The sequence below is a fragment of the Phocoena sinus genome, chromosome 20, assembly GCF_008692025.1.
Source record: "Phocoena sinus isolate mPhoSin1 chromosome 20, mPhoSin1.pri, whole genome shotgun sequence".
NCBI classification, from domain to species: Eukaryota; Metazoa; Chordata; class Mammalia; order Artiodactyla; family Phocoenidae; genus Phocoena; species Phocoena sinus.
Genome location: NC_045782.1, coordinates 12853509 through 12880370, shown reverse-complemented (window position 1 = coordinate 12880370; position 26862 = coordinate 12853509). Strand labels below are relative to the sequence as shown.

Genomic DNA, 26862 nt, shown 5'->3' with positions numbered 1-26862 from the left:
AAGTAGCCTGAGAAGCCAGAAAAAGCCTGGGGATTTGTTTGTTTTTAAACCACCCCCCCCCCCACTTTCTTTTTAATCGAAAAGATAATGCATGCACATAGTAAAAGAAAAAACTTTTTTTCAAAAAACACAAAAAGGAATACAATGAAAAATAAATCTCCTTTCCTCTCCCAGACCTCCAGTCCCTAGTATCTTTCTTCAGAGGCATCCCACTGTTAACAGTTCCTTTTGTGTCTTTCCAGAAAATTTCTATCACATACAAGCATATCTTTCTTTTTAAAATCCAAATGGTAGTGCAGTATATTACCACAGCTTTTTCACTTAGCAATGCATCTTGGCATCTAGCCCATATCAGTGCTACAGAGTCACCCATTCCTTGGAGCACAGAATCCCACTGTATGAGGCTGTTGTAATCTACTTAGTCTATCCCCTACCGATGGACATTTAGGTTGTTTCCCGTTTCTGCTATTATAAGCAGTGATAACATGCACGCTCCTATATGTGCATTTCTGACCACAGGTGCAAGGGGATGCGTAATAAATTCCTGGAAATGGAATTGCTATATTTAGATAGATGTGACTGACTGTGTCTGAGAAGTCCAGTTGGAGCTGTGTCTCCAGGAGAGGACATGGTGTGTCCCGGGCCTCAACCTGCCCTCCTTCCTTGCACACACAAACTCCCAGTTCCCTGACTGACATGTGGCCGTGTCAGAGGAAAGCTCTGGACTGCGTGTAGGGAAAGAGTTCTTCTCTGGATTCAGAGGAGCCAACTTGCATGGCTGAGGACCCCATTTGGAGCTAAGAGTATGCAAACCCCCTCCAGATGGAGGTTAAGAATGTGCAGAGAGGGAATTCCTGGGTGGTCCAGTAGTTAGGACTGTGCGCTTTCACCGCTGTGGGCATGGGTTGGATCCCTGGTGGGGGAACTAAGATCCCACAAGCCGCATGGCGTGGCCAAAAAAAAAAAAAAAAAAAACTGCAGAAAGATCAAAGTTTAATGGTAAGGCTTAGCACAATGCCTGGCACACAAGGAGTGCTCCATCAGCGTGAGTTATCACTGGTACAGTGATAAGAAGAAGAGGAAGAAGGGGAGGAAGAGAGCAAGACAGAGGGGACCTGTCTTGCCGGTGGTCAGGAAAGCTCCCAGGGTCAGTCTGTTCAAGGGTCCGGTTGACTCAACGGCACCGACCCGGGAGCCTGCTCAGCGTTTGGAGCTGAGACAGGCAGTCTCCACTTATCACCGCTTGGCATCTGGAACTCCCAAGCCTTTGCCAGTACCTAATAAACACCATACTTCATGCCTTGCCATTGTCACCCACGCGTCCCCTGACGCCTGCTGATGACGTCTGCCACCACACACAGTCAGCATTTCGGCCTAGCACATGGCTCCTTTATGACCTGCTTTCTTTTTTAAGTGGTGAATGTAGCCCAAATGACGTCACCTTGACATAATGAAACTAAATCTGTGTGTTATTGTGGGGAGGAGGGCGGTGGGTACACCAGAACTTATACATCCAGAAAGGAATGAGCCTTGAGTTTGGGGTCAGTCAGACCCGGGTTTGAATCCTAACCCTGACACTTACAAGCTCTGTGGCCTTGGGAAGTCATTTAACTTCCTTGAGCCTTAGTTTCCTCACCTGTGAAATGGGCTAAGAACTTGTTCTAATAGGATTACTGTGGAGAGTAAGCGAGATAATGGATTATTGATGAATTTTTTTTATAGACTGGGCTTATTCCAAAAATGATTTCAGGGAGTTGAGATAATGTATATAAGTGTCTGCACATGTAGTGCCCCACAAAGCATCAATTCCCTTCCTCTGTCCTGCCAAAGTAGTCAGCTTCGGACCCCAGCCCCCGCCCCCAACACCCCCGTTTCAAGGTACTGCCATCACTCAAAGCACTTCTGGAACTTTCTTGTATGAAAAGTGGCTCAATTCTTGAGTGCCAGCTTGTTTCCAACCTAAAAAAAAAAAAAAATTCCAACAACGAAACAAATCACATTCTGCAAATTTCTCATTCGTTTATTCATAATACACAGCTTCAAATTACTCTCGGCCTTTTCGAAAAAAGTCACTCCCACCCTCAGTGGCCAAGGATTCACCATCACCGACGCTATCAAGAGGAAAACGCTGTGAGGTGAGGCAATCTCCCATGAACCATTGTGAGCTACCAGATCTGGAATAACGGCAAAGCCTGCCCAGCTCCCACCCCCGACCCCATGACTCCTTTGACTCGGCCCATTCTCGGGGACACAGAATCAAAAACTCTTTGCAGAAAAGTCTACCTTACTTCTCCCTCGTCCCACTCGTGGATCACATTTCCCAATCTTTGGGGTAAAAGCAGGTTGTACTGCCTCTGAGAAGTGCCTGCTTGGATGCAATTCATAGACACTGTGTGCTAGGATAAGGTATTGAGGGGAAAGTGGTGGGTGAGAGTTTGAGAGGATGGAGTGACCTTCCTTCCATCTTTTATGAGGATATTTAACAGACACTGTGTGCTAGGATAAGGTATTGAGGGGAAAGTGGTGGGTGAGAGTTTGAGAGGATGGAGTGGCCTTCCTTCCATCTTTTATGAGGATATTTAGAGAGGAGCCCAGGGATTCTGGGCTGGAGATGGGATGACTCAGGAGGCAGAGAGCAGGGTCCCCCCGTGCTCACGCCTACTTTGTTACCATGGACCCACCAACTCTCCCAACAGGACACCCACTTGAGCCCTCCTAGGACAAAAGCAGGGCAAACACTTCCCACAGTCTGAATTTGCCCAGATGTTCTCAGGCCAGAAAATACCAAAGGGCCCACTCCATCCTCTCCTGCCAGCTGGTGAGCTTGTTCCTCCTATGCCCACAATTCCGAAGAAACCCCTGCCCCTACCTAACCTATGAGAAGGCTGCAGTCAAGTGGAAAGGCCCTAGCTTCCAGAGGCAGCCAGGCCTGGGCTCAAATCACTTGGGCAGCACAAGCAGACCAGCTGCTTCCCACCTCCAAGCCTCAGTATCCTTGTCTAGGAAAGGGGATAATACCTATTTGGGTTGGGGAGAGGGGTCTTATAAAGATGAGATGATGTAGCCCCTCCGAAGATGGCAGCTAATATTCCTAAGGCCCTGGGTGCAGGTTCTGTAACTGGAGTGTGTGGGTTCCCCGCTCACAGGAAGCCTGTGATGATGCCCTGATCCCACAGGGATGGAACTCAGCCCACTGAGCTTTCACTGTGTGTCTGTGAAAGGAAGGTGGGGGAGGGGAGCCTCCACAAGCAGGAGGGCCTAGAATTGGCTCTGGGAGGACAAGACCTTGGCCCTCCCTCGCTCTCCTCCTTGCAGGCTCACCCCAGAGACAAGGGGGCTGACTCTTGCCATCCACGGAAGCACCATGTGCCAGCAGGCAAGAGAGCACATCATTGGTTCTGCCCGGCACTCTGTATCCGTAGCAGCGCTCTTAGATGGCTTGCTGACAGATCTACAGTCAGTTCAGGATGCACAAGTCCTTATCCTCTTGCTAACTGGTTCATATCGATTGACCTTCAAGTGGGTCTCCTGTACAACTGGTAAGAGATGGCCTGTATGGCCGAGCAACCCATGCACTTACCTAGCTCTTGCTCAAGCAACTGAACAAGGCACATTAACCCAAATTTGTCAGAACACCTTCTCCTCCTAGGCTGCAGGGCCAGCATGTCCCCCATCGGGCTGAAACATCTGCTGGGTCAACAGGCGGACACTATTAGGCAGGTGGTGATAACACTAACGTAGAATCCTTGGGGAGGCAGAGGGAGCACTAAGGCTGTGATGAGAGTCCCTGGGCCCTGCCCCATCCTGGCTCAGACCTCCTGGTAGGAGAAGGGGCTTCGTCCCAAGTGCACTGGCAGAGGAGGGGAGGAAGGTGATTTTCCTGGCACTTTCGTGAGCCGCCTCCCGTTTGCCTTTTGATCTGTTTCCTCGCTCGGGCTTTTCCCAGGAAAGCTTGGGTCTGTCTCACTGAACCCATCTCCGAGGTTAGGTCACCACTGCTTTCCAAGTGGGAGCTGATGTTTAGTCTTTTATTGTTGCCAGAGTCTGAAATGATCTGGAAACCGGTAAAGACACCGGACACCAGGAGATGGCCTAGAAATCTTGGCCAGGCTGGGGGTGGACAGCAGCTCTTCCCACCTCCCCTTACCCTCTCTGTGTCCCCCTGCGGAGAGCTAGCTGCTGGCTGGGAGTGTCTCTCAGCCTGCCAGAGCGGAGGCCAGCCACCCCTAACTTTCCTCAGCTCTATTTATAAACCTCTGCTCTGCTCCTTCTGAGACCCCTCCTCAGGGTTTGAGCCTCACTGCTTTGCCTTATCAGCCTTGCTTTTCACAAGCACTTAAATTCATGAGAAAAGGGAAAAAGTGAAATCAGATAGAAATGCAGGTCTGTTTGCCGTTTTCTCCAATGCGATGGTTCTGGGTAAACAGCAGACACCTTTGATGAAATCCCAGCAGGCTTAAACCATAAAGCTGGTTACAAACTCAATCTGGCAGAGATATCAGATCTGAAATTGTTTCAAAAAACATGTCAACATTTTCTAATGCTCCTTAAAAAAACTTCCTGGGCAGCCCTCTGTGGAGTCTGGGTCAGAGGGACAGGGTGGGGACAACCCGGGGACTTGGCCAGCCAAGAGCCCAGGAACAGGCTGTTCCAGCTGCTGGGGGGCCCTACCAGCTGTACAGGCCTTGATGACCACTTCACAGTCATTGTCCAAACCAGGCAGAACACCAGCCTCCCGCCTGTGCGCCACTGCACCCCCCCCCCCCGCCAGTCTGGCCTCTCAGCCTCCACCCTTAACTCCCTACCTTCTATTCTCCATACTGCAGCCCGAGGAGGCTTTTAAAAATGTAAATCAGATCATGCCGTTCCTTTGCTTAATACCTCTAATGCCTTTGCGCTGCACTTAGAATAAAATCCAAACTCCTCCTTTGGCCTACAAAAGCTCCTACGGGATCTGCCACGGCCTGCTTCTCCCCCACTCACTACAGTCCAGCCTCCCCGGCCTTCTTTCCAGTCCTAGAACACCAATCTCGGCCTCTGGGCCTTTGCGCTTGCTGTAAACTGCCTGAGATGCTTTTGGCCCGACCCTTGGTCATTAGCTCCCTCTCCACCCCAGCTGAAGTTGGTCCTCTCCCAGCCAAGCACAATATCACATTACAGTTTATTCTCTACACTAAACTCAACCGCTATCTGAAGTCACCTTATGTGTTTACTCATTAACTGTTTCCTCCTTTGGAACGTAATCTCTCTGCAGGCTCCCAACCTGGGTGTCCCCTTCCTGGCAGCCTATGACTAGCGTATAGTAGGTGCTCAATAATGAACTGCTGCATGAATGAGTGAGCAGCAGGGATGTCATCACTCCTCTAGGTATCCTCCCAGGCAATGCCCAGGAGTATAGCACCATAGACATATCTCACCAGCCTCTCCTAACTGGCCACCTGGCTGTCCCTGCCCCACCCAGGCCTCACCCAAGGTCCCTGCAGGCTTTGGGCCACCGGGCCTTGGTGGAGCCTGGGGGCAGGAGCTCAGGCACCCGCAGGGATTGGACTGTCTCCCCACTCTCACCGCCCCCTTCCCCCGGACTGTTTCCTTCCTCTCCGAACCCCCTCCACCCCGCCTCCTCCCCCAAACTCACACAGGTTTGAGACGGGGGGATGGGGGGCCGGGGGGGGTGCGGGGGGGAAGCAAGGGCGCGACAGCACCCTCCTCGCTGGCCTTCCTGCACAAGCTCAGGCGCCCGGTCGGCTCGGGCCTCCCGGGTCTGGGGCCGCGGAGGGGGTTGGGGGGCGAACAGCGATGCCACCCGAGCGCTCAGGCCCCCAGCCACAGCCCGCCCGGGCCGCGATCGATCCCTGCTGCTCCTGCCTCATTACCGAGGAGAACGGGGCTGGCGGAGGAGCCAGACGGCTGCGGAGGGGGCGGGGAGGCCTCTCGGCTCCCTGGCCCGGATTAAATATTTACTATGTTTTGTTTGGCCTTTGGGGGAGGGGCAGGAGGGCTGTAGCATCCGTCCGGAGCTGCCGGCGAGGCGGGGCCCGGAGGTTGAGGCTGGGTTCGGGCCCCCGCGCCCCCCATTGAGCCTCCGGGGCTGGCCGGCACCCGAGTACCCCTGGCCCGACCCCTCCCGGGGCGGGGATTCTGCTACGGAGCCGCTGGGCCGCGCTGACAGATCTGGGTTATCGCTCTGCTGCGGCGCGGGAGCTGTGGGCCGCCCGGGAAACGCTTCCCACCCCGCGGGCGCCTAGGCCAGAGGGCCGGAAGGGGCCCCGCGCTCGGAAACCTGCTCCCTCGCCGGCTTGCGTCCTAGCAGCAGACCCCCGAGTCCGAGCCTGATCGGCCGCTGCCGGAGCGCCTGGGCTGTGCTAAACCGCATCTCCTCTAGTCCTCCCGCCTCTGATCCCAGCAGCAGCCCTGAGCCGGCTCCACTCTCCCATTGCACAGATGTGAAATCGGAGGCAGAGAAGGAGACGGGGGGGCCAGACTGGACACCCAGGAGCGCCCCCAGAGCCCGGGCGCTTCCTCACCAGGCTCGCCCGGCATCTGGCCGCACTTTTCTACCTAAGGCTGTGCCGCGCCAACGCCCTGGCGCGCTCTACCCACCGGCCTGACGGGCTTCGGAGAAGTGGAGAGAACAGCGAGTAGTCTGGGCACCGAGGGGGACTCCGAAAGTGCTCTCAAATGCCTGCCGGATGGGCGGGTTTGCCACGCTCGTCTGCAGCCGGCTAGGACCCTGGAGTCCCTTTACACGGGCACACACACAACTCCTTCCTAGTCATCCATTTACTGTTCCCTGCTCAGAAGAGGTGTGCTGGGGACACAGAGTGCTGGGTAGACAGGGTCCATGGAGTGCATAGTCGGCTGTGCACACAATAAGAGCTGCCATCCCTTTCCACCCCTCTACTCGAATGTACACTATGACACACACACACACACACACACACACACACACACAGGGTGACTACTCTCCAACAATCCTGCTGCATGGACATAGACCCACCCTAAAAGGCTGCTCACATCACATTCTACACGGGCAGGTACACACACACGTGCCCAGCCCACTCCAATCCCATCTTTACATATGTATGTGTACACATGCCCACATACATGCACACAGCAACTAAGGAGTGGCTGACCCACCCCTTATATTAGTGGGTCATGTGTGTGCCCACTAATATAAACACATACACACACACACAAAGAGCTGCCCCATCCCTATACATGCATGTGTATATGCGAGTACACACATATTCACTCACAAAGAACACCCATCTCCACCTCCATACATGTTGGCGTACATACCCACAGAGCTGACCATCCCCTCATCCCATCCCTGCACACACTTGCACTGAAGTGTCCACTGCTACCCCATCCCTATACATGTGTGTCCCCCATACACACACACACAAACACACACACACACACACACACACACACACACACACACACACACAGGCACACACGCATGCGCACTGACTACAGGCGGCTGGGGAAGAGCTGCAGCCTCCAGCCCTGCTCCTATTTCAAGAGGAGCATTGCTGGAAAAGGAACAAAAGCAAAGCTGGCTATAAATAGCCACCTCCCTCCCTGCTTTTCCTGCCCTCCGGCCTCAAGGCCTTGCGTCTCCTCTCCTGCCTCGGGCCCAGAACAGCCAGGGCAGGGCTGTCCCCGGGAATGGGCAGGGGGGCCCTAGAGGCCCTGTGGCCAAGCACTGAGCACTGGGGCCGGCCAGGGGCTCTGGGCCTGGGTAGGCGCAAGGGCCCACAGCCTGCCACCTGCAGCCAGCGCTGTGTGCATGTACCCAGCTGGGAGGGAGGGAGGCCCACTTGGGCCAGGCGTGGTCGCTGTCTCAGCAGAGCTGCAAAGGCTGGCAGCTGCAGGCGGAGGATGGCGGGTCTGCTAAGCAGCAGCCACAGCTGCCCCTGCCGGGCCCTCCCTTCCCTGTGTTGATTCCTGGTTTGGTTCCTGCACCCAGAGTTGGGGACATTGGGTGCCCTGTCAGGAAGCCGCATGGGGTGGAGGAAAGGGTGGCAAGATCAGAAGTGGGGGAAAGGATGCAAGTCTTACTTTGAGTTCCAGTTCTATCGCCTACTGATCCACCAGCCTTAGGACAGGCTCCTGATCACACCACCCAGCCTCGGTCTCAACCCCCTCTTCATGGGGTGTTGGGAATGACGCATGAAAAACCGGCATGCCTGGCAGGCCCTTGAGAACTGTGGAAGGCCATGGGATGGGGGAGAGTACAGACTTCTCTCTGTGTCTGAGAAGAATTGGATTAAAATAATGTCTTTATTTTGTATTTACCATGTGCTAGGCACTGGGCTATCTTTAGTTTATTTCATCCTCTGTGAGATAGGTACTATTCATATTCCCATTTTACAGCTGGAGAAACTGAGGTTCAGGGGCTCGCTCTAAGTTCACACAGGTCCCTAAAGCACAAAGCCAGGTTGCAAAGCCAAGCTGGAACTGAAACCAAAGCCCTCTTTCTTACGTCTTATACTGTGGGGGACTGGGGGACCCTGGTTCTCAGGTTAGCCCCTCCTCAGGGACCAGTGGAGGGCTGGGCTGCCTGGGACTGGAACTCAATGGGCTGCAGGGAGTGAGCCGGCATGGCCCTCTGCTCCTGAGGCCCCCACCAGGGACTTGTGGGATCAGCCCACCTCCCACCCACCCCTCCTGTCCCTAGCTCAGGCAGACCTACTTTCAAGGCTTTAATCCTTTTTGCTTAAAGGATTTTTTTTTTTTTTTTTTGCTTGGGGAAGACTTGGTCTGATCAGAGGAGAGACGCAGGGAGCTGACAAGCTGCAGAGGATGGGGGGTGGTGAGGAGAAAGAAATACATATTTATTACCCTCAATTATTAAAAAATAGATAGTACCAGATCTTAGGTCCTGGCAGACACTGCAGTGGCATTTGTGCAAGGACTGTTTTCTTTCCCTTTTCTGTCTCTGTCTCCCTTTTTTTCTTTTTGTTAATTCTGTTGAGATTGTGATGTTTGTAGTGTGGCTAGCTTGTTAGTAAAAAATGCCCTGGCCAGTTCCCAGCGGGCTGGACAGCCGAGAGGCGAACAGAGCCTGCGACCAGGGAGCCTCTGTACCCCAGGTACAGGGAGGAGCCGGACCCCTTCTCAATGGAGGAGAGGGTGTGGGAGGGAAGGATCTGTGTCCCCATCTGGGGCTGCTTGGGCTGGGCCCTGGCAGGCATGTAGCCCCAGCTGTTTCTCCCCCGCTCCCTGCTCTCTCAGGGCAAACCCACCAATAACCAATAATGTACCCGCGCCCCGCCCCTTCCCATGTTGCTGCTCTTTCCAAGGGAGTGGAGAGAGAGAAATGATTCCAACTTCTTCTGTGAGGGAGGTGACAGCTCTTGCCCCAGGCTTCTGAGGGCTTTGCCCAGGGGCACTTCCAGCTCCCCAGACACACCCTGCTCTCCCCAGGACTGTATCAGCCTGTTGAAAAGTGGGCAGATCACCAGCTTGGTGCAAAGATGCCAAGGCATCCTGCAGGGTCCCAAGGCCCATTGAGGCCTGATTCCCCAGCAGGCAGGTATACACCCCCAGCCTCTTTTCTTGTGGATCCTGCAACAGGGCAAGGTGGGGCCCTAAACAAAAACAAAGAGAGGGATCTCCAATGAGGAAAACGACCAAGAGGCAAAGCCACGGAGAAGCAGACTATGGCATTCATTTTGGTACTTGAAGACCTCACAGAGCCTGGCACACAGTAGGCCTCGGTACAGGGCTGTTGGATAACAGATCAGGATGATGAAGACAGAACAGCAGCAGCATTTCACTGAGGCCTTGCTACCTGCCAGGAAGGTGCTTTACACCCACCTTGTCACGAGTTCTCAGAACCCCAAGAGGCAGATGGCATTGGCCCTACTTCTCAGATGAAGAAACTGAGGCCCAAAGAATTAAAAGCATCTGCCCAAGGTCAGGCAGCTGGTAAGTGGCAGAGCAGGGCCCTGATTCCCGCCCATCTGGCTCCACAGCCTTTGCTCTCAGCTACTCATCTCTGTATACAGAGGCAGCAGGCAAACCCGAGCAGACCAGGAATACGTTTGAGAAGAAGCAGTGTCCATTTCACAGCCCAAGAGACAGAGTTACTGGGCTGGGGCCAGGCTTTCCTTTCTGATCAGGGAGACCCTGTTTTTGGAGGGAAGGAAGAGGCAGCTGAGGAGAAGACAGGGCTGTGGGCCAGTGGTGGGTGGATGATGTCCCAGTTTTCTGGGGAGGCTTTCAACCTCTTCTTACTTTCCCGAACCAGTGAAAACCATTTGGGAATGCTTTCCAACTCCCCCGCCCCCCAGCCCTGCACTGCCTTACGGAACTTCTCCTTGACTGTAGGCAGAGGGGGCAGGGAGTTCAGGACAGAGCCAGTCCTCCCCAAAAAAGGTGACCCATCCCTGTTGGTCCCGAGACTCCTCCCCCTGGCCAGGGCTGGCCTATGTCATTTTGTCCACTCACACAGACTCAGCCCTGGACACAGAGAGGCAAAGCTTCAAAGGGCACTCAGGTCTGGCCCACAGGAACGACAGCACAGGAAGTGACCACTCACGCTACTAATACTGAGGCCGCAGTGGTTGAACTCCTATTCTGGGTCATGGTAAAGTGCCAAGAACGTCATCAGCATCATCTCATTTAAGCTTCGCAGCCCTACAAGACAGGTGCTCTTGGTGGCCCCATTTTACAGATGGAGTAAATCAAGTTCATAGAAATAAGGTCATTCCCAGGACTTGAATCTGGGTCTGGCCAGATCCCCACTTGGAGGTGAAGGGCTCGGCCACTGACCCCTGGCATGAGCTCTCCCTACCAGACCCTCTCCTCTTGTGGGAGAAAGCCTCCACTGAGCGAGGACAGCCACTAGCACAGCCACAGAGGCCACCAACGAGGGCTCCACCGGAGTAGAGGTACAGGGAGAGGCTGGCGATGGGGGTCCTGGACAGGTAAGGGACATGTTACCAATCTTATCAGCCAGTATGCTTTGGACATCGTATGGAACACACCAACCCGATGCTGTGTGATGCTGGGCAACCTACCATGGCTCTCTGGGCATTGGTTTTCTCAGCTGAGTTATAAGGTCTCTTCTAGCACCAAAGAGCCTGCAAATCTGTCAAATTCACTCAAATCCCCTGGTCCGGATCAGAGGCCAGGCCCATGGTCTTCCTCATGCTCCGCCCTCAGGAGTTTTTGGTGCCACAAGTCACTCTGATTCCAAGGAAAGCTAAAGCCTCTGTACATCTTCCCCCTCTGGTGTGCTCACAGGCCGCTTCGCTGGAGACCTAGACCATGTCTCTGCCCCCCACCCCCACACACACCCTCTTCCTCCTCAAATAACCAGAAGGCTTTGCATCCTGCTGTCTGCTACTTGGGGTAGTGTCAAGCTCACCTACCTAAGGGGCATCACTGACCTCTCACACTGGCTTCCTTATGAAGACCTTATGAAGGACTTCCCCTGCCCAGAAGCCCACACAGCACATGGGCCGAGGCATGTGCACAGGTGTGGGCTGTGGCATAAAAAAGAGGGAAACCGTCTCCACGCACAACCCAGAGGATGGGCAGTCAGACGAGGGACATTCTGCGGTCACTAAAACAGGTTTCGAATGACCACCCTAGAAAGGCGTTTGAGATCTACTGTTAATGCAACAAGGGCACATTTGCATGAATGTAGGAAAGAAGGTTAGAAGGAAGGATGCACCATATGCTCTGGGAGGGATGAGGGTTCCCACTCTGACTTGTGGGATTATAGTGATTTTCTTCTTTTTGCCAACCTGTGGTTTTCCAATGTTTTCTGCCACGTGTATGCATTATTTGCAAAGTTCAAAAATGTTACTCTAGGGAGAGAAGGCTGCTGTATAAATGAGGCAGCAGGTGAAAAAAAGCAAGACCTCACACAAAACTAAGTTCTATGTTTTGTGCTTAGGAGTAAAAGGCAAGGGCTTATGGAACTGATCTCTGATCTTGTACTAGGGTTACAGCCTGGACCACATTAAGAGCCAAGGAGAGGCTTCCCTGGTGGTGCAGTGGTTGAGAGTCCGCCAGCCGATTCAGGGGACACGGGTTCGTGCCCCCGTCCGGGAAGATCCCACATGCCACGGGGCGGCTGGGCCCGTGAGCCATGGCCGCTGAGCCTGCACGTCCGGAGCCTGTGCTCCGCAACGGGAGAGGCCACAACAGTGAGAGGCCCGCGTACCGCAAAAAAAAAAAAAGAGTAAGCAGCCCTGGGTGGCCATATTGGCCCTTGTGTGAGGTGAAAAGTCATGGGTGCAGACAGTGGGGTGGGGGCAGGAGTAGCTGTCTTAGGTGGAAGGAGAGGCCACGAGAGAGACCACAGAGAGGTTGCTACTTTCTAGAGCTAGCCCCTCTCCTGGAGGCTTCTGGAGTCCAGGTCATGCATCTCTTTGCAATAACCCACCATTTCCAATGAGCTACTTCGAATCCCCACCATCACATTTGTTCACTGAAGGCAGAAATACCAGTCCACCAGGGGCAGTGGGCCAATCACAGGAAGACGATACCACTGCTACCTTGAGGCAGCCTCAGGGCCAATTGCCGCCCCATGATTTGGTGGTAAAGTTCCCCCTTCGGTTGGTGCGTTCTCCTGAGCATGGCCCTGTGAACTGTCCCCGCCTCTCTCCCTGCTCAGAGATGCTGTATCAACCGCGGGCTTGGGCAACATCCTCCCTGCAAGGAGAGGAAGTAGTTCAAAGTAAAAGGCATTTCCACAGATGGGAGAGAAGGCAAAAGAGGCCGAGTCTTCTCACCCCAGGCACCACCTGAGCTCAGCTTTGCCTCATTTAAACATTTCAGATCTCTGAAGCCCAGAATGTCCACGAGAGGTTTTCATTTGCCACGGAATCAATAGTGCAAATTTTGTTCCATAAAAATCTGCCAAGTACAGCCCTAAACTTTTCTGAGGGAGAGTGCTGTTTCTTTCCCCGACATAGCTCCTGCCCTGCTGGACGTCCTCTGTGGCCCAGTTGCCCAGTCTTTCCGTGCCTGTTAGCTTTCTCTGCCTACAGAGGAATGGAAGAGGGCTGGGGTGAGGCAGCAACAGCCCTGCGCCCTAGATGAGCTCTGTAGCCCCTCTGCACCTCAGTGTTCTCATCTGTAACTTGGGACTAATACAACCTGCCTTTTCTGCTCTTAATGAGGCGTTGTACAGGGAAAACCATGAGACACCTTTCTCCATACTCCTCACATAAAAAAAAAAAATCTGTTTCCTCCTGGTTCCTGATACGAAGTTTCTTTTTTTCTTTTCTTTTTTTTTTAAGCCCTAGGTTATCGTGATTTGATTTTTTCTTAGAGTTGCAGAGCAATTTAAAAGTTAGGTTTTGGTACCAGGTTCCTTGTGTTCCAATTAACATGTAATCAACATTCGATCAACATTGGCAGTCAGCTCATAAAGACACGACATTAGTTATTGATTCAGTACTCTTTACCCAGTGTCACACTTGTGCTACATTTTATTTTGTGCAGGACGCTGTATTAGTTGGGTCCTGGTAAGAAAAACAGAGCACTGTCAGATTGAGTAATTTGATGAGTCCATAATAAAGATGAGAAGAGTGGGTAAGGAAACCCTAAGAGATAATGTCTTTTAAGGCCCCCTCCCCACAGAGCTGAGTGAGGAGAGGGAGCTCTTACCGAGCCTGGAGAAAGAGCTGCTGTGAGGGCTTTGACCCTTTCACATATACCAGACTGACTTCCAACTGTCAGAACCTGCATTCCTTTGCCTGAGGGCCTCGTCTAGCAGGGAAGCTGTCTTTGCTTTCTCCAGGGGAACTGTACTCTTAGCCAGTGAGGGATGCGAGTTGTGTATAAATACCCCAGCTCCCTCCCCTTGGAGTGAGAGAACTTTGAGGTGCATGTTCTAGACTGTATCTGAAGTTCCCCAGTGAGATTAAGTTCTGGTTGCCCATGATAACACACCTGTTATTGGCTTCTTCCCTTCTCTGTCTCATTTCCCCACTCATCTCCTAGTGTTTCCTAGGATCCCTCCCAAATAAAGACGTGCATTTGAATCCTTGTCTCAGGCTATACTTCTGGGAGAACCTTTGGGTGACCTATGGTGGAGGGACACAGAGAGCCCATGGCGACCCACCATTGGTTGAACCCAGCTGGAAGCAAGAGGGCATGGGAGCTCATTGCTGAAGTTCCACAGACCAAGCTCCCAGGACAGAGAGCAGGTTGGAGAAGGGTGGAGAGCAGATCTGAAGGGGCGGCGGGGTAAAGAGTAAGCTGCCTCCTCAAGGAACTTGCCATACAGTGGGGAAGGCAGATAACATAAAGGTAATTGCAATAAAATAGATTGAGTGGGACCTCCCTGGTGGCACAGTGGTTAAGAATCTGCCTGCCAGCGCAGGGGACACGGGTTTGAGCCCCGGTCTGGGAAGATCCCACATGCTGCAAAGCAACTAAGCCCGTGCGCCACAACTACTGAGCCTGCACTCTAGAGCCCATGAGCCACAACTACTGAGCCTGCGTGCCACAACTACTGAAGCCCGCACACCCTGGAGCCTGTGCTCCGCAACGAGAAGCCACTGCAATGAGAAGCCCCTGCAATGAGAAGCCCCTGCACCACAACGAAGAGTAGCCCCCACTCGCCGCAACTAGAGAAAGCCCACGTGCAGCAGTGAAGACCCAATGCAGCCAGAAATAAATTTAAAAAAAGAAATAGAGTACTGTGACCGGAAGTACAGGATATGGTGGGACATCGAGGATGGCTCCCCAATCCAAGGGGTGCAGGAAGGTTTCCCAGAGAAGTGATGTGTAAGCTGAGTCCTGAAGGAGGAGCGTGAAGGGGAAGAGAGCAGTGAAGAGTGTTCTAGGCAGCAGGAGCTGCTTGTTGCAAATCCTTAGAGACAGACAGAGAGCACAGTTCAGTCGAGGGATTGAAAGAAGTTCATTAGAGCTGGACCTCAGAGTTCAAAGTGGGGAGTGGGGAGAGGAGAGGGTGGGGCTGCAGGTGGGGCAAGAGAGGAGGACTTGATGGCCAGGCTGGGAAGTCTGGACTATCCCCGGAAGGAAAAGGAATCACTGAAGTCTTTTAAACAAGGAGGGACAAGATCCCACCGCATTGTAGAATCTGGCCACCACGTAAAGGCTGGATTGGGCGAAGGCAAGAGTAGAGGCAGGGAGGCTACTGGTGTGATTGGGGAGAGGATGGTGGCCGAGGCTAGGGTGGAGGTAGGGAGAAGAGGTGCACGAAGGATGCTGAGGGAGAACAGGCAGCACATCTCAGATTAATGGGGAGGGGTGGGGTGAGGGGGGACGTTCATGGGTCCAATTCTCAGGCTGACGGTACCTGCAGGGATCGTACTGCCATATGCTGAAATGGGAGAAATGGGGAAAGAGCGAGCTTGCTCAGAGCTCAGAGTAGAAGTAAGAGCACGGTTTCACACACACTGGGTTTGAGGGGCCTGTGTGGCTGCCAGTGGAGACATGTGGGGGAGGGGTCAGCTGGCTGGATGGCTCCGGACGTCAGAAGCAACATCTCATCTGGAGATGGGATGTTGGGGGGCGGGGGTCAGTTAATGGGCGCTATAGCTGTGGACGAGCTGACACCCCCAGAGCAATGCCTGGGAGGCACCATATTGGAGGATGGCAGGAGGTAGTGAAGCTGGCCAAGAAGGAGCAGCCACAGAGGCAGGAGAAAGACCAGGGGGGTGGCCATCGGGGAAGCCAAGGGAAACTATGGCCGACGGCATCAAAGGCCACCACGTCAGGTGAGACAAGGAAAATGTCTGGTAGGGTCAGCGTCAAGCCAGAGAGGTGACAGTGGAGTGACGGCTGATGCGTCCTCCTTGAGGGGTGAGAGGGAGGTGAGGGCAAGCAGACTCCAAGTGTGGACAGCTTCTCCCAGCTAAGTGGTCACCAGGGGTCCAAGCCCCGCTGCACGAGACAGAGCTCAAACCCAGGCCCGTGGGCAGTGCGGTGTCCTCTACGTCAGCACGTGACACAGCCGGTGGCCTTCCTGCCGGCACTGCTTGCTGGCAGCGGACCCCAGCCCCCAAACTGGAGGAGCTGCTAGGGTAGCAGTAAGGCCAGAGGAGGAGGTCCCTCAAGCCAGCTCTGACCAGGGCCACCTGCGCTATCTGCTCTGTATTCTGGGCTCTAACACTGGACATGATTTGAAGAAGCTCTTCTACTGCCGAAAAACATTTGTCAAACCGTCAATCCAGTCGTATTACAGATGGGGAAACTGAGGCCCAGTGTCCAGGGTCCTAGTGAGTCAGCCACAGAGACGGAACCAAACCCAGCCCTGGGACTCCAATTTTGGGGTCCTTTCCGGAGCCCCAGGGCCCCCAGGAAGAAAAGGGTCTTAGCCAGGCCAAAGCCAGGGTCGCACAGAGCTGCTGCTACAGGCAGAGCCTGGCGGCCGGTGAAGACAGAGACAGACAGGAGGGTAAACACCGTGAGACGTGCTGCCTGCAGCACAGGCTGAGGTGGCGGCCGGCGTGCTACAGCCCTCGCCCTCCGCCCAGCCTGCCCGGGCTGCCCCACGCTGGCCACTGCGTGACCTACCCGGGCCCGCCTCCTCCGAAGCCCACCGTACTGCCTGCTCCTTCCTCCTCCCAGCCTGCTCAGACAAGCCCATGAATAGAACATTAAAGGTAAAACCTTCTAAAAGAAAAAGCAGCTCCCTGGTAGGAGTCGCCCCATGAAATGTAAAATGCAGGAAGCCTTGCGTGCTTCTCACTAATGGAGGCACCTTAGTCTCCATTCCCCAACATCCAATCGCCCTATAAATAAATCACTGTAAGAAGAATGCCGGTTTTCCCCCTAGGGCCTCATGAATCTCTCTATAAAAGCCCCCTTCACGACGTGTTGGCTCGGGTGCCCAGAGAGAGACATGGCAAACTCTGCTAGGACAATTTTAGAGGCAGAAGTAACTCTCATGCCACCTCTGTGGGCTGAGAGCTGGTAACTCAGCCCTTCTCCTGACTTGGGGAAGAATTTTTTTGCTCCATTTCCTGTAGATCCACCCCAACCACAGCGCCACTGTCCTCTGGAATCAGCCCAGGACGCTACCAAGAGGCCTCGGCTCCAAGGGCTGCGGTGGTTTGTCCCCTGGCAGACATGTGATGAGTCGTGCCCACCCACCCCTGCGTGGGCGGGTGAGCCATATACCCGTTTGAGCTTTGTTCCCGACACGTGGCATGCAGAGCGCTGGCCTGCCCACTCCCGGGGCCCCCACTGAGTGGCTCGCCAGCCACCCGTGGTGCCAACATCATGCAAGAGGCCCCAGGGTGGGAGTGCCGACCTAAGCGCCCGAGCCCACAGCTGAGCTTTCGGGACGCTCAGCTTTGCCACAGTGGACCTCTGGCGTGCACTCCCAGAGCCTGCTGCGCGCTCACCAGGTGTGTTTCTGCACACACACAGAGTATTGTGCCAACCCTCTTGCTATGTCGGCTCCACAGCACCTCTTCTGAATCACATAGCAGGGTCTGTTTGCAGTTTCGGATCCCAAGTTCACTGACTGATTAGACAGTAATCACAGGTTCGGAAGCACCCCGCTGAATCTGTTAGATCTGACACCCCGCCCCACCCACACCGAGAAGGAGAGGCACTCCTCGCTCCAAGGGGGGAATCTGCTCTTCTACACCGCGAGATCGGCTAGACTCTGCCTTTTTTTTTTCCTTTTCCAAACTGCAGGAAGAATGGGCCTCTCAGGTACGCAACCGTGGCCGGAAGGGGGCAGGAGAAATCCCTTGTGGAGGATAGCTCTGAGTTCTGCAATTACCACCCAGCTGACAGGGTAGGGCTGGACCGTGGGAGCGCCCTGAGGAGTGAAGGAACATTCCAAAGGAGGAGGGGTAGGTGCAGGTGGAGGGACCTCCCTCATCCAGTCTAACTGCCACCACCAGAGGCTGTTGCTCCCTAGTCACCGACCAGTTTGGGGTGTGGCTCTGTGAGCCAGTCCACCAGGACAGCCTGGAAGGGGAGCCACGGGAGAGCAACCTATGGAGAAGTCCCAGCCCCCAAATAAACCATGGCTCCACCTTTCTTAAGGGCATGAAAGCAGGCAGGTTGGTGCTGGCCCACTGTCTCATCCTTGTCTGCAATGAAGAATCCAGAGCAGGAGACAGTAGGGGAGGGGTGTGTCTCCCCAGACAGAAAGTGTGTGTGTGGAAGTGGACAGGACACATGAGAAAGGGGTTCAGGGTATCAGGAGCCCCAAGTCCCAGCCAGAGATGTTCCTGGATGAACACCAGAAGGGGAGTGCAAGGGAACTACCAGGGAACTCTGTAACGAGGCACAAGTGATTCAGTAGTGCCCGCCACCTCGCAAAACAAATGTCATATAAAGCAAGGCAGATGGGCACGTGAGGCAGTGGAGCTTAAAGGTTAAGAGAGCATGGAAAAGAGCGTGGTGGCAGAAAAACCTGGGATCGTATCCTGACTCAGTGTACCAGCTGGGTGACCCAGGGCAAGGGAGTTCATTTGTCTGTGCCTCGGTTCCCTTATCTTGATAGCAGGGACAAGCACACACTGATCTTGATGGGTGATTGTGGAGATTGCATGAAGTGAGGCATGAAGTCCACTCAGCTTGGCCCATCACTACTTATAAGCAGCTATTGTCAGCACGCGGACAGGGATTGGCGCAGTCGAATTCAAGGCAGGCTGGGAAGAACAGTCCATTCCCTGACGCCCACTTCCAGTTCGCATCCATCCCTCCTCCCAGCAGGCTTGGCCAAGTATGCTCTGAGACCCACATGCCCTCCCCTTGCTCTAGTAATGGACACCAAATCAGCCGTGCCTCTTCTCCCCAGTTCAACGACATCCAAAGGTCCCTGCTCCTGGGCCCCCTTGCCTGGGAGTTAATGTCTCCCAAGCCTTGAGGAAGCCCTCGCCCTGGGGTGCCTGCCTCACTCGTCTCTCGGGCTCACTTCTACCCAGGGTGGCCTGGTCAGCGCACCACGAGGAAAGGGCTGCTTCCAGTACTCTGCACGGAGGTCCTGCCTTCTGCTGTCCCTGGAGGCTCTGTTCCCGTTTCGCCAGTTATTTTGCTTCCTCGGCCATCTGTTTCCTCCCTGTCATCTCCTCTCTGCTTTAACCTTAACCACCACTTCACTGCAGATGGTACCAAACAGATCCGTTCTTGACATCCTTCATGATGCCTGCCCCCTCCTTCTCATCTCCAGAGAGTGAGCTTCTGCTCTGTCCTTTCTCAGGCCCTGACTCCAAAGCTTGGAGTTGGATTCACCTCCCACAAGGTCCCATTCACCCTCCTCGGTCCCAACTCTGCCACAGGTCAGGGGGCAAACACCTACCCTTTTCCCCATCTTTTCCTTTTCCTAATGAGACTTCCTCTTTTCAAACTTGGCCGAGAACCTCTCCTGGCGTCAAGTCCACTGTTTGCTCTGGTTATCCACCTGGTCTCCTAAAACGGAGCTGTTTAACCCTCCAGGGGGGTCGGGGTTGGTATCCTGAATCTGAGACCAGAAACTCAGGCTCATTCCTGCAGTAAAGGACCCAGTATGTCCACGCTGGGAGTTTGAGCGCTGAACAGTTCCTCTATAGAAAATGGACCTGGAAATTGCAGTGAGGAGTTGGCCCTGTGTTGGCATGACAGAGACGGAACCAAAACACATTTTCCACATTGTGTGAGCTCACAAAAGGGGAGCATTGCACTGCTTTCCTTGCTTTTATTCCGGATCCTGGTGAGAAAATGCACGCATGGACTTTATTTAGCAACTCACTCTGCCTCTCCTCTCTATTGAGGTGACCTGGTGCTCCCCTAAAATTCTTCCTATTGGCTTCTCTTTGCTGGCATAAGGACCAGGAGCTTTGAGGAAAGAAGTCCGGAAGCTCCTAAGTCAGGAAACTGTCTTGGTGTCATTGGTTTCACTAGGCTGCATTACGTGAACGGGACAGAATTGGGCTGGGAAGACTGAAATCCCGCTTCTGTACCTGGGTTTGGGCTAAAAAGCCTCATATCTCAGCCCTCTAGACAGGGCTCTTGTATTTCCCCTCTACACTTTCTCTAGCAGAACGGAGAGTGTCTTGGCTGTCCACGGAACATTCTCCACTTCTCTTCTCCATTGGGGCTAAGGAGGGCCATGTCACTAATAGCTCCAAGAGGAGCCTGCTGAAACCTGGCCACATGGAGACTCTCTGATTCCCTAGGGAACCTCTGGATTCAAATCAACCAAGCATCTGACAACCCCATGGCCCCTCTACCTTCCCTTCTTCCCACAAAGGAGACCCAGTCTAGCCACTAGGCCAGCCCATCAGGCTATGGAAACCAAAAGGACGAAATGCATCTTACTGGGTTGCAGGCCTTAATCTAGCTCTTGCTGAATTATGCAGGGATGGCATTAACTTATATAAATGAGTGTGTTTGACAGATTTTGTGGTTGATGTACAGATAAATTCTAATGAAAGACAGCTACAAGATTTTAAATTATTAATTAGACTGCCACTTAACAAAACCTATTTAGCACTCTATTTCCTTGCTCAACAAGACAAAAACTTTAAGGTTCTGTATGTACCCAGAGGCTGTTGATTTGCATTGTTTTTATAGCTCTAAAAATGAAAACCATAGATCCTGACCTTAAGCAGGCCGCTTCTTGCAAAGCAAAACCCCCAGCAGGCTGCCCTTCCTTCCTGGACGGTGCTGGGTGGCTCGGGGCCTCGCTTGCCCTGACCACCTCTCATCTCTGACCAGAGATTTGCTTTTTATATCCCTGGTTCTTCTGGGGTAGGCCAGGAGATGGAAAAGCCAGCTGAAGCCTAAAGCTACCAGCGCTGTCAGCAGCAAGATCCACTGAGGACGCAGGGCTATTCTGGTTCACAGAGGTAGGGCACCCCCAGTTCCTAAAATGTCCTGCCTGGGGTCAGCACCATGTTAACTGCAATAGGACAACCAGCAATCAGAGGGACAACCCTTGTGGTCCAATCCCTACTCTCACCTTCTTCCTCCTCTGGGGTTTCTTTGCAGGATGGGTAGGGCTCGTGGTCCCCTCTTCTCCCAGGAACTAGGGAGGGCTACTCTTTCTTCATCTTTCAAATCCTTTTCCAAATCATAATTAAACTATGAAACTCCCTCAGAGCCAGGACCCCACACAGGGTTCTGCATCTGATAGGCAGGGAAACTGCAACAGCTATCTGAATCCATGCTATGACATTTTTGCTGGGAGCCTTTGGGAACAATTTGAGAAGCAGAAACTTCAAGGGCCACCTCTCTTGGCACTAGCCCCAGTCATATCTTTGTCTCTGGGCACACACCTAGAATCCACACAGAGAATCTGAGTGGCCTGTGTGCATGTATGTGTGTGTGTGTGTGTGTGTGTGTGTGTGTGTGTGCCTGTATGCGCAAAAGAGACCAGTCCTGGGGACCAGGATCAGGGGCCAAGGGAGAAAATTGCCCAGGAAAGGACCCAAATAAAAGTCCTTTGCCCACACCATGTCCCACCAGCAGGCTCCAGGCCACTGGAGCCCAGCCCAGCCCAGCCCAGCAAAGGACTTCTCTGCTCTGCTTCCCTCAGGCCAATCCAGGTAGAAGCCTCTTTGGTTGGTAGAACCTCTCCTGCCAATGAAGCTGTGCAGGAAGGGAAAAATAGCCCAAGTGGCAAACACACGTGACTGCCAAGCCTCCAGTGGCCACCTCTTGGGCAAGGTAAAGAGCCTCCCCCTGGGAAGCGGCCCCCAGAATGCATTGGACTCATCCCAAGCTGGGCCTCTAGCTAGCAAGGATGTGAGAAAAAGGCTCCTGGAGGCTGCTCAAGCCTCCCTGGGCACTTAAACCATATAAATAAAGTGCGTGGGCTGCTTCATGGCTCGTTTTTAACTGTAAACTGCCAAAAGACAAAAGACCAAAAGGGAGATGAGATGTCAGTTCCTCTCTATTATCTCCATCACAGACCTGCAGCCCAGACATGGCGGCCTTTAAAACTGCCTGGGAAGCCTTCCCCACTGGGGCAAGTTTGCACGCTCCTGGCCCAGGCTGCCCAGACCTCGGCCTGCGCTCAGCTCTGTAAAAAAGCATCCTCTCTGTGCAGACACACTCTGGCCAGCACCGCTGGTTGCTGAAAAGGCTTTTAGTCCCATTCTGCTAGGAAGAGGAACTGGGGTGTATCCGTGAAGTGGTTTCTCCAACCAGCCGCAGAGACTTTTCCCACCCACAGTGAAAGGCAGTCAGCGTTTCCCCCCTGCACTGCACCGACCCACGTGGAGGGCACAAGTCACACACAAGTTTGTGGATATTGACATGGTGGGGCAACCGAGGCTCCTGGGTCGGCCTGAGACAGCCGGGACCACCACACCGCCTCTACTGCTTCCAGCGCAGGCGTGGTTTCTTCACCTACCTGTCCGACCTGCTTACGGGGTCTCTTCCATCACCCCCACATCTGCTCCTCCCTGCCCATCTCCGGGCTTTGCTTCCCCCTCCTCCGCCACCTCCCCCCTGCCCATTTTCTCCTTCCCCATCCTACTGTGAGGTCAGAATCCTGTGCTTACGACACCTCGGTCTGTTGCCATGGAAACAGGGGCGGATTAAGGCTGGAGCGCGGAGCGCAAGGATCAGGCCCCTCCGCTACCTGAGCACCCGCCTCAGCAGGCTCTCGCAGGGCCCGGGCAGCCAGCCGTAGGCGCCGGCGGCTCGTCAGCCGCTCGGCCCGGGCCAGGGACGAGGGGGTCCCGACGGGGCGCCGCAGCCCACCCGGACCTGGGAAGGGAGAGAGGTAGACGCAGAGGCTCGGGCAGCGGTTGGCGGAGCCCGCGGGCTCACGGCGTGGTCACCTGCCCTCCCTGGGCCCTGGGGACAGCTCCCGGCGCGGCAGCCACGTGGGGGCGCGGCGGGACTTCCCCAGCGCCCGCGCCAACTTTGCAGCGCTCAGCTATGTGCTCGACAAGCCCAAGGCTCGTCGTGAGGTGGTCGCGGTCTCTTAAGTTGAGCCTGGCTCCGGCCGCGCTCGCTCCCGGCACGGCCTCCGCCTTCGCATACCTCCGCTCCAGGCAGAAGGAAAGTTTGAGGAACCGATCAGCAGGGGCTAGCCACCAACCCTCGGCCGCTGGGTGTCCAGAGCCCGCTGCAGAGGACCACCAAAGCGGGGCTACAGGGAAGGTGCCCGGGTCCGGGCCCCACCTGGGAACCAGGACGCGCAGTGAGTGAGCGGCCGGGCCGCGCGGTGACTGACCGCCAGCTGCACCGGAGCGCAGGTTGGACCCGGCCCCGCCAAAGCGGCAGAAGCTGGCGGCGTGTGCCCGCGCAGGGGATGGAGCCTGCAAGTCAAAACTTTATACTGGCAAAGCTAAGGTCCCAGGAGGCCGGCGCCCCTTCCATCAGGGGCAGCTCACTGTGGTCTCGAAATGACCTCGCCGAGCCAGAACCCTAGGCCTGGCCGCTTGATCCAGGGAGCAAATCCCGTGTCTCGCTACTGGCCCCAGTCAGGGGCTGAGCTCCTCCAGCAGCACTTCCTCGCCGGTTGCGTCCCCGCAAAGCCCGCCAGACTGCCCAGAGCTGCTTCCCGGGCCCGGAGCCCCGGCGCCTGGCAGCTCTCGGGCGGCTCCCAGGCTCGCGGCTCTGCCCCGTGCGTATCCAACTCCAACTTGCCCCTGCAGCTCCAACTCACCTTTGCGAAGCATGTTGGCCGCGGGGCCGCCACTCGGAGGTCGGCCTAGGCGCGCTCCCTCCCAGGGTCCGGATTCAAATCCTTGGGCGCTGGCTGCAGCTAATCCGAGCGCGTCGAGGCGGGGGCAAGCCGGGGATCCGCTTGTGCCCGGCGGCCCGGCCCCGCAGGGGCATGGTGAGCCCGAGCCCCGCGCCGAGGGCACCGGCGCCCACCGGCGACCGTGGCGCTGCCCGGCAACCCCGGGGCGAGCTGCTTGCTCCGCGGAGCTGGCGGCCTGCTTCTGCAGCCCAGAGCACTTTGCAGGCGGTTTTGAGGGGGGACGCCGCCCCCCGGCCGCCCCGCCGCGGCCCCCTCCTTTCCGCCCCCTCGGGCCGCAGCCGCCGCCGCGGTTGCTGCAAAAGGGCGCTCGCACGCACCGCCAAGCTCCGGGGAAAGCGCCCGGCGCGCGTTTGCAGGACCGTGCGATCGGCGGAGCGGGGCGCCTCCCTTTCTCCCCCCGGCTTCCCCCACCTCTCCTCCCTCCTTCCCTCCTCCGCTCGCTAGCTCCCTCCCTCTCTCTCTCCGCTCCCCGCCCCCGCTCACGGAGCGCCTCCCATACAAAATTTATGAAAGTGCTCTCAGCTCGCGGTGCTGAGCGCCGTCCTATTCCCAGGGCAGCGGCGCTCAGCCGTGCGGCGCCGCCTCCCAAGGTGTTTTCGCTGCGCCCGACCCGGGGACGAGCCTTGGCCTGCGGCCGTCCAAGTACCTGCCCCAGTCCCCGGGCCAGTCGTCGGGCCACTCGAGAGCCCCTCCCGGGCCCCGTGGGCTTCCCGGGGCTCGCACCCGCCGCCCCACCCCACCCCCACCCCCCGCTCGCCCTTCGCGGATGGAGGTCACCGAGAGAGGCAGCTGGAAGCGTGCTCTCTGCCCACCGGCTGGGATGCGAGGACCGCCGCCCAGAGCCCCCGATCACAAGTCTGCACCCCTGCCCATCTCCTCCCTGGCCGGCTCCTCTTCCTCCTCGGAGGCTCGACGGCTCCTCCTTGCCCAGGATAGCTCCGGCAGACCCAGCCGCATCGCATCCCGAGACCCAGGACACTATCCTTTTTGAGGGGTGGTGTGGTGTGCCCCCTGGCTGGTCTACACATCTCAGCAAGCATTGGGGAGGCCCAGTTGCATATTCTAGAGAGGGAAAGACTGATGTGGGGCTCAGGCAAGCTATCTCCGCCTGGGAGGGTGGGGGGCTCTATTCTCCCTCAGTCTACACAGACCCCGCCCGGGGCTTCGTGGAAAATGGAGGAGGCACCGCCTAAAAAGCAGGTCCCACAGGGGACCAGTTGGGCTGAGCTTAGAGAAGGTTCAGGCCAGATGAATCCTGGGTGGAGGCCGGCACCCCCTACTGGCCTGGGATAAGAGGGGTCCTGGAGGGGGAAAAGAGTGGGCTAAGTCACTCTTTAAAGGCACATTTATTGAGGGTCTATCATTGTAGAGTACTACTATTCCCCGGGGATTCAGCCAGTGAAAAAGGCAAGGTCCCTGCCCTTGCGGAGTTTACAGTTAATAGGGACCAACTGAGGAAAGTCCAGATGAGATGGTGCGCTTGGAAGAAGAAGCAGCCAGGTGTTGTTCTGCAGCTGATATGGGCAGGTCAGGGAAAGCCGCTCCGAGCAGGTGACATCTAAGCAGAGATCTAATTGAAGTGAGAGGGTGAATAGTGTGATTCCTTGGGGAAAAACTTGTCATGATCAGAAGGTCAAAAAGAAGGCCCTTATCATTCATTCACCCATACCTGCGTTCAACCACACTGAGGCTCTGGGTTTGTGCTAACCACCTAGGCTTGGACTTCCAGTAGTTTATGGCACAGTTGGGGAGGACCCACAAGCTATCCTAGAATGTGACAGGAAGAGATACAGAGTGTGGGAGGGTGCTCTGCTAGCTCTGTAGGGGGTGGTGGGGGGGAAGACCATCCAGAAAGGCTTCACAGAAGAGATGCCAGTTGGTCTTGAGGGCTGAATTCATCAGGCTGAGAAGGTGAAAGGCCATTCCAGGCAGAAAAGAATGTGCAAATGCTTGGAGGTGAGAGAGTAACCTTGTCCTGAAGATTAAGAAGACTGGTCCGGAACTACCATGGCAGTCCAGTGGTTGAGAAAGAGCTCACTTTCCAAAGCAGGCGGTGCGAGTCGATCCCCTGTCGGAGAGCTGGGATCCCACGTGCCTCTTGGTCAGGAAGCCAAAATGTGAAACAGAGGCAATATTTAACAAATTCAATAAAGACTTTAAAAATGGTCCACATCAGGGCTTCCCTGGTGGCACAGTGGTTAAGAATCCTCCTGCCAATGCAGGGGACATGGGTTTGAGCCCTGGTCCAGGACTAGACCCCACATGCCGCGGAGCAACTAAGCCTGTGCGCCACAATTACTAAACCTGCACTCTAGAGCCCCCGAGCCACAACTACTGAAGCCTGCGCGCCTAGAGCCCATGCTCTGCAACAAGAGAAGCCACCGCGATAAGAAGGCTGGGCACCACGAGTGCAGCAACGAAGACCCAACGCAGCCATAAATAAATAAATAAAATCTATACAAAAAAATGTTCCACATCAAAAAAAAAATTGGTCCATCTTGTAGTGGGAAAAGAAGGTGAGGTATTCTCTTAGCCTCCACCAGCTGCAGAACTGGACTGAGCCACCCCGTCTGAGCTCCGCCAGGCAGACACTAGCTGAACTCGATGATGCTGAGAGCTGCAGAGGCCCTCCACCAGTAAACCAACGTCAGCGAGGTTGAACAACTTGACCAGCATCTCACAGCAGATCAGCGCCCAAGTATGGGCCTGAATCAGGGTGTGCCGATCCTCCTCCCACCTCCTCAAGCCGCCTCCCCATGACCCCCTGCCCCACAATCTCCAGTATCTTAGGCAAAGTTGGCTGGGGCTGGGCGTGAGTGTGAGAAGCAGAGTTATTTCAGTCCTCTGGCTGGGTGCTGTTTTGGAGTTCAGCCAGGGAGTGGGGGCGACCGTGGGTGGGTGTTGTAGTTTAATGTTGGGGGAGCACTGTGCCCGCCTTCTTGTCAGGCAGTAATTACTCAGACTGCTGAGTAACTCTGGCAGGGAGACCCCCATGGACAGATGGAGGTGTTCTCCGCTTAGGTTGAATAACAGCCCCCAGTGTCCTGCACTGCAGGGTCTTGGGGCATGTGCTCATTTCCTAATGGGGGCCAGGGCAACTCATTTAGGACAGGGGCTGTGAGGCAGTGCTATAAAAGGATGGGGGACTTCTATCACCAGTGGGCCCACCTCTGCCTAGGGAAAGGCCCTAAGGGATA

General features: G+C 55.1%; 2 protein-coding genes across 2 annotated transcripts in view; one reads left to right on the top strand and one right to left on the bottom strand.

Moving 5' to 3' along the window:
* RTN4RL1 (reticulon 4 receptor like 1) overlaps window positions 1–23721 on the bottom strand; it is a 65640-nt gene extending 41919 nt beyond the window's left edge. The window contains exon 1 of the mRNA XM_032615083.1: window positions 23567–23721. Coding sequence (XP_032470974.1) covers window positions 23567–23579 — 13 coding nt within the window. The 5' untranslated portion in view covers window positions 23580–23721. The remainder of the gene's footprint in view (window positions 1–23566) is intronic.
* Window positions 23578–24656, top strand: LOC116745502 (basic salivary proline-rich protein 1-like). The gene is made up of 2 exons (XM_032616251.1): window positions 23578–24025; window positions 24256–24656. Exons 1-2 carry the CDS (start codon window positions 23578–23580, stop codon window positions 24654–24656), a joined length of 849 nt encoding a protein of 282 aa, XP_032472142.1.
* The last annotated feature ends 2206 nt before the right edge of the window (window positions 24657–26862 follow it).